This window comes from Amphiprion ocellaris, chromosome 20 (genome assembly GCF_022539595.1).
Source record: "Amphiprion ocellaris isolate individual 3 ecotype Okinawa chromosome 20, ASM2253959v1, whole genome shotgun sequence".
NCBI classification, from domain to species: domain Eukaryota; kingdom Metazoa; phylum Chordata; class Actinopteri; family Pomacentridae; genus Amphiprion; species Amphiprion ocellaris.
Genome location: NC_072785.1, coordinates 13028678 through 13036257, shown reverse-complemented (window position 1 = coordinate 13036257; position 7580 = coordinate 13028678). Strand labels below are relative to the sequence as shown.

General features: G+C 37.1%; 2 protein-coding genes across 2 annotated transcripts in view; one reads left to right on the top strand and one right to left on the bottom strand.

Annotated features, from left to right (window-relative positions):
- tonsl (tonsoku-like, DNA repair protein) overlaps window positions 1–7580 on the top strand; it is a 317986-nt gene that overhangs the window by 128282 nt on the left and 182124 nt on the right. The gene's annotated exons all lie outside the window — the stretch shown is intronic.
- Window positions 1006–3646, bottom strand: znf593 (zinc finger protein 593). Its single transcript, XM_023291858.3, has 4 exons — window positions 3573–3646; window positions 2420–2627; window positions 1529–1591; window positions 1006–1412 (listed from the first exon to the last, which is right to left on the bottom strand). The coding sequence occupies exons 2-4, from the start codon at window positions 2617–2619 to the stop codon at window positions 1286–1288; spliced, it is 390 nt and encodes a 129-aa protein (XP_023147626.1). The 5' UTR covers window positions 2620–2627; window positions 3573–3646; the 3' UTR covers window positions 1006–1285.

Sequence of the window (7580 nt, the reverse complement as noted above, 5' to 3'; positions counted from 1 at the left end):
GATGCCAATATTATTATTTTGTAACTTGTGCTTCGAATCTGCCAGCAGAGTTAAGACTTTGTTTCTGCTCTATTTTTCCTGAACATCTTCATAACATGTCTGCAATAACGCCACTGGTGAAGAAGCTCCAGGAAAAGTAGTAAAACCCCACGTATAACACTCACTTTTACTTTGATCATGTAAAGATGACCCATCTACTGCATGTGTGAACATGTAAGCGGCCTTTAAAAATGGTTGTCGATTTAAGCTACATACTGCAGGGTGGTCCCCTCTAGAACAATGCATATAAAACATTTACGAAATTATAACAGGCAAAATTTACAGCTGTCAGATAAATAAAGTGGATAATAAACTAGACAAAAATTGCAAGTGTCTCACATTTGTACTGTCATGCATGAGTACAACCACATGCATTAAATAAATTTGTAAGTATAATAATTTAAAACCATTTTATAGATATTTTTTCCTTTCTGTATTGGAAGACAATTTACAGCCGAGTCAGGAAACAGGGAGGGGGGGAAAGACAGAAGGCCACCAGAAAGATTCAAACCAGAAAGGCACAGTTATATAAAGCACTAGTAGCTCAGAGACAATTATATAATCTGACGGTGCCAGCACATGCAGGAACCCAAGTTGCCTCTCTGTGTCTTTACTGACCTTTTTGGACTTACAATGAAACCCATTCAATGTGTGACCCTGATAGTTTGAACATAAGCTGCATGCAATTCAACCAAAATGACATATTCTTTTTAAAGATGTTTTAGAGGCATGCTGAGGTAATAGTTTGCCTGGTTGCAGACCTCTGAATCACATCTTCAATGTCCTCCATTCACATGAATAATAAAATCAAAAGAATAGATAACAACAGACTGATTATCAGGCTAATATTTCCCAAAAAAAAGAGGAAACTCTCAAAAAGTAATTGTTTTAAACTGAAATATATTTTTCCTCTTTCTTTAACCATCTAGTGGCCCAAGGTTGAGAAACTGGAGCTGTTGGAAATAATGCAATTTATAGTTTATTATCATTCCACACGGTTCTACTGTACTCAGTATTTACATCGGTATATGTTGCATCAGATCACATAGAATAAAGAGACGTCTTCAGGGTTCTGGTGATCGAAGTTTAACAACCACATGCATATCAGCTGGCTGAAAAACAAGCGTTACTTGTCACAAAACCCATTTAGCGATGCTTCAGGAATTTGTGGCAAAGATAAAATAACAGAAGTAGATTCATAACGCCTCTGTTATTGAGTGAATCAGTCCATGAGTTTAAGCAGTCGTCAGTCCATGTCCTCTTCTAGTGGCTGTGTCTTCACCTCAATAGTTTTTGGAGGGATGTAGGAGCCCATCCCTGCTGCTCTCTCTGCCTCAGCCTGAGTGTAGGGCTCCTCTCTGAGCTGCTTCAACCTGGATGGAGAAAAGAGAGGTGACATTTATAACTCACACAGCTCCAAGGTAAAGTGTTGTAAGTCAAAATATGTGACTGCTGACTGAACACTGTGATTGGGATCTTAATATCTCACCGTTTTTTGTGCACTTTGGTTTTGAAGTGCTCCTTCAAGGATCTCATGTCCACAAAATATCTCCTGTAAGAAATGAAGCATCACCGCATTAAAAGGTCATCTGCAACACACTGTTAGGTAGACAGTAGAGCTGAAACATGTAGGAGGTCTCACCCAGATAAAAGTTCTTTTATTAAAAATTTAACAAATGTAAAACAAAATAAACAAAGGCATTTTGGCTCTATGTATTGGTAATTGGTCTCAAGGACTAAGAATCAATATCAGTATCAGAAAAACACACATCGGTTGACCCCTACTACTTCATCTACAAATCATTTGAACATCACATTTCTCTTGACGCGAGTCGTCACAACTACATCGGTTTATTTAAGCCAAAAAGGACTCAAACCACTTCATTAGTTGACTAACATAAATATAACTCACTTGATAAACAATTGGTTAGCATTTCTAACAAGAATGCTGAATATTTGTCACTTCCATGCCCCTTAGTTGTGAATATTTGCAATTTTTTTTGGCCCACACATAATCAGTATTTTCTGGTTTTGCAACTTTAGTCCAAACAATTTCAACTTCATTATAATTATGTAATAAAAAAAGTATGCTTCCTAACAGTGTGCATGTGCAAAAAACAATAATCTTGACTACAGTTTTTAATGACCACCAACACTAGTAATATTGTCAGGACACATGCCTCAGTATTTTCTGTTGCTTAACTCACACATGAGAGGAAGTGTGATAGTTGTATTTGCAAGTTACATATGGGAAAATCTAATTTCAGTCCAAAAAAAATCAGTCAGACATGAAGCTGACTCATTTAGATGGGGTCAGATCAATGAAACAGTAAAGGCCTAAAACCCATCAGCTCTGTTAAGGTAAAAGAGAAACACCTACGCGCAGTGTAAGCAGTAGTGCTGTGCACATCCGGTCACGTCGTAGTCGACCTCCTGATGCAGCAGTTTGGCTGCTGTCTCAGGCTTCATGTCTGAGTGGATCTGGTCTAAATCTTTGGTTCTGCGTTTGGTCTTCCATGTCTTTGCAATGTTCTTCTTCTTGTCACTCTTGTGATTTCCTGTTTGCTTGGACTTCCCCATGGTGGATGCTGTAGGACAGGATGAAACAAGACCAGTTAGTCTGCAATCATCAACACAGACTATTGACAAAGTTATGTGCAGACAAGTAGCATAAGGAAATGTAATTTAGGTGTCACAGCAAAAACTGACGTCTCCTGCTAAAGCAGTATTACAAGTTTCTATAAGTCTACAGCTGTTTTCATCTGGATCGAACAGTCATAATGCACAAAAACACTGAAATTTATATCTGTGGTAATGATGTGAGTCCTTGTGAGAATTTAACATGTAACCAGATAATCATGACCAAATAAACGCTTGCAGTTTATAGCGTAATCAGGTATAACACTTAGGTTGGTAATAAGCAGTACCATAACACTGCTTAGGACTTTTAGGTGATGTGCTTTTGGTATGTCTAAACTGCAGTTACCATGATTCATAGATGTACTTTTAGACATATAATAAAGCAATGATCTCTTTTGTAACTATCGTGTGGGCTGTAATATTTAACAGTATAACATTTATAAATGAAATGTAGTCATTTTGATGCATTTAAAACCTTTCAGTCACATTGTAGGGATTGTAATCACTTCTCGTCAGGTGATATATTGCATTGTGTGTCCTTTATGTCCATTTCAGCCTTTAAAAAGAACTGGATCTGTCATAATCCAGGTCACACAGAAAGTAAATAATGCTAATATAAAGATATTTGCATCAGTTTTTTTTAAGCACGATTCTAAATATCACCATGATCTGTGGATGAATAGCGATTTAAATGTGCGGTTTGTTTCCTTTTTCTCGAGTGTTTAACAAGCCAAGTATCTTTAAAGTGTCGACACCGAGTTGCCTGTTTTGTTTGACTGCTTCCACATCAAGTCTTACACAGTAAACATATTTGTATCCGACGAGAACTATCAATAATAAAGCAGATCTGCCGTCTAAAAACCTTCTTAGATGGGTTTTCAGATTTTGCTTACCTTCCACACGTGTAGCTCGGAGAAGTCATATGTACTTCCGGGTCAACAGCAGAGTTAAATGCACGTGATGACCTGTAGAGGGCGACAAATACAAGTTTAAGAATGATATATGATTTAAGAAAAGTAATAACTGATTAAACAGCGACATTAATATATATATATATTTTTTTTAAAAAACATACAGACGTACAAAATATGATAGCTTAATGAACTTGAGCTTTGTGTTTCTCTACTGCATCAAATTCTCACTCACTATAATTAGGTACATACACTATGGTTCAAAAGTTTGGGGTCACTTAGAAATGTCCTTATTGTTGAAAGAAAAAAAAATTTTTCAATGAAGATAACATTAAATGAATGATCCAGTATAGACATCGTTAATGTGGAAAATTACTATTCTAGCTGGAAACGGCTGATTTTTAATGGAATATCTGCATGGGGTACAGATGAACATTTCCAGCAACCATCACTCCTGTGTTCTAATGGTGTTAACTAATGGTGTTGAAAGGCTAATTGATGATTAGAAAACCCTTGTGCAATTATGTTAGCACATGAATAAAAGTGTGAGTTTTCATGGAAAACATAAAATTGTCTGGGTGACCCCAAACTTTTGAGTGGTAGTTGTTGAATGTGTTCGTTTGTTGAGATAGAAGACAAACCGCTTTTCTCCAATTAAGCTGTTTATTTTCTAAATATCAGTGTCCCAAAAGAATCTTGCACAAGGACCTTTTCTGTTTGGAACAGCCTCCCAGAAAAGAATAAAATCAAAAGTGAAAACAACATTTTATTCAGTCTAGTACACACGTGGACAAAATTATTGGTATCCCTCGGTTAATGAAAGAAAAACCCACAATGGTCACAGAAATAATTTGAATTTGGCAAAAGTAATAATAAATAAAAATTCTATGAAAATTAACCAATGAAAATCAGACAGTGCTTTTGAACTGTGGTTCAACAGAATTATTTTAAAAAATAAACTCATAAAACAGGCCTGGACAAAAATGATGGTACCTCTAGAAAAGACTGAAAATGTGACCACAGGGACATGTTCAATCAAGGTGTGTCCTCCAATTAGCATCACAGGTGTCTACAAACTTGTAATCAGTCAGTCGGCCTATTTATAGGGTTACAGTAGTCACTGTGCTGTTTGGTGACATGGTGTGAACCACACTAAACATGGACCAGAGGAAGCAAAGGAGAGAGTTGTCTCAGGAGATCAGAAAGAAAATTATAGACAAGCATGTTAAAGGTAAAGGCTATAAGACCATCTCCAAGCAGCTTGATGTTCCTGTGACTACAGTTGCACATATTATTCAGAAATGTAAGATCCATGGGACTGTAGCCAACCTCCCTGGACGTGGCTGCAGGAGGAAAACTGATGACAAAGGGAAGAGACGGATAATACGAATGGTAACAAAAGAGCCCAGAACAACCTCTAAAGACATTAAAGGTGAACTCCAAGGTCAAGGTACATCAGTGTCAGATCACACCATCCGTCATTGTTTGAGCCAAAGTGGACTTCATGGGAGACAACCAAGGAGGACACCATTGTTGAAAACAAATCATAAAAAAGCCAGACTGGAATTTGCCAAACTGCATGTTGACTAGCCACAAAGCTTCTGGGAGAATGTCCTATGGACAGATGAGACAAAACTGGAACTTTTTGGCAAGGCACATCAGCTCTATGTTCACAGACGCAAAAATGAAGCATATGAAGAAAAGAACATTGTCCCTACTGTGAAACATGGAGGAGGCTCTGTTATGTTCTGGGGCTGCTTTGCTGCATCTGGTACAGGGTGTCTTGAATCTGTGCAGGGTACTATGAAATCTCATGACTATCAAGGTATTCTAGAGAGAAATGTGCTGCCCAGTGTCAGAAAGCTTGGTCTCAGTCACAGGTCATGGGTCTTGCAACAGGATAATAACCCAAAACACACAGCTAAAAACAGCCAAGAATGGCTAAGAAGAAAACATTGGACTATTCTGAAGTGGCCTCTATGAGCCCTGATCTAAATCCTATTGAACATCTGTGGAAGGAGCTGAAACATGCCAAACCTGAGACAACTGGAGCAGTCTGCTAATGAGGAGTGGACCAGAATACCTGCTGAGAGGTGCAGAAGTCTCATTGACAGTTACAGAAATGGTTTGATTGCAGTGAATGTCTCAAAAGGTTGTGCAACAAAATATTAAGTTAAGGGTACCATAATTTTTGTCCAGGCCTGTTTCATGAGTTTATTTTTAAAATAATTCTGTTAAACCACGGTTCAAAAGCAATTCTGATTTTCATTGTTTAATTTTCATAGAATTTTTATTTATTGTTACTTTTGTCAGATTCAAATTATTTCTGTGACCATTGTGGGTTTTTCTTTCATTAACCGAGGGATACCAACAATTTTGTCCACGTGTGTATTATGTGATAGGTCATAGATATAAACATCTAATTCAAATATTGAAATGTGATTGGCCAAAGATGGGGACAAACCATGGTTTAGACTTAGTTCTCCTATTAGTTGGTGCACAGATATGTCCATATCTCTTTGCACACGATTCAGTCCCACGAGCTGCACCCTGTAAGAAGAGCCCTCCTGCAAATTTTTTCCTGCTTTCTACCAGTTAGTATTATTCCATTGTTAGCTGAGATGTGATGCAACCATTAGTGGTATCACGTAGAGAGGATGCAGGTGTCCCCTAGGGAGGATTATTATGGTTTTCGCCCTCAAACAACCTTAAGTTAGCAGTTTCAGTAAAATTACTGGTTACATTATAAGAAGATAGGAATATGCTGTGTATCAAGGCCAAAACTCTATCTTTGTTAGTGTGTGTGCATGTGAAGAAGAAGCATTTTTTCTTTTATAAGCAGCTTTAACTTTCCATCCTGACCTGTCTGTATCCATCAGAGGTTGGAGTTAGTGCTTAGCTCCACCTCTTCCCTTTTAAAGGTCAAGGACAACTCATGGATTCATTGCACATTAGATGGTAATTATTATCAATATTAGAACATTCATATGTAATATCAATTTCGGTGTTCAGTTATTAATACCTTTGTGAGATAAAAATCCTAAATAAGTGAAAAGGCTGTATCCAGACTTCAGAGTTGAATCATGTTTGCTCAAATTAATTGTACAGAAGCTTTTTCAGAGTAGTTTAATTTTATTTTTTGTGATTCAAGGTAAGCAAATCAATCAGGTGTTTTGGTGTTCCCTTCCTTCGCTCTTCAAGTCTTTCCCATTTCTTTGGCTCCTCAGTTACGGGTCACAAGCAAAACCTGTGTATATGGTTGCTGTTTTAAAATCAGTTTATACACTCCAGGATGAAAGTGTTTAAATGTAAAATGTTTTTTTTTTAAATGCAGATACCTCTAACATTCACGTTTGGGTTAAATCAGTTAATTTGCAGCCCAGCAAACAGGAACCTTCAGGGAACCTTCAGTCAAAGGGATTTGACTGAAGGTCTCTTATTGCTGGGAGGCTAAATAATACACACTTAGAAGTAGAAAAGCCTTGAGTAGCATTCTGAGTTCAAAATGGTGTGTTGAGGAACCCCTGCAGCAGAAATAGCTCAAGAAACCTTTCAGAAAGGTTTTTCAAAGGATCATTTTGTGAGGATTGGATTTCCATTTTATTCTTATTATTAACAATATTATAATGGAATGCTTCCTACCCACAAACATAACGGAAAGAAATTAAAAAATACTAAAGATGTTCCTAAATAAAATGGAGAGGCTGGCTTTACCTTTAGGCAAAGAGTGACTTTGACTTTAATGTCAAGATTCATTTGCATGTAATTTTCTTGGCAGACATTCTGACGAGATCTCAATTCGCCCAAGAGACAAAAGCAGTCACTTAAACTTGCAATAATATGTCAAATATCATTCGAAAGAGCTCCATGTTTGAATGCCAGAAAATGATTACCTGAAATAGTTGCAGGGTTTTTTTTTCTTTTAATTAATGATGAACAAGCTGATCTGCACTGAAAACTGACTCTGACATATGTTACACTTCAAAAGAT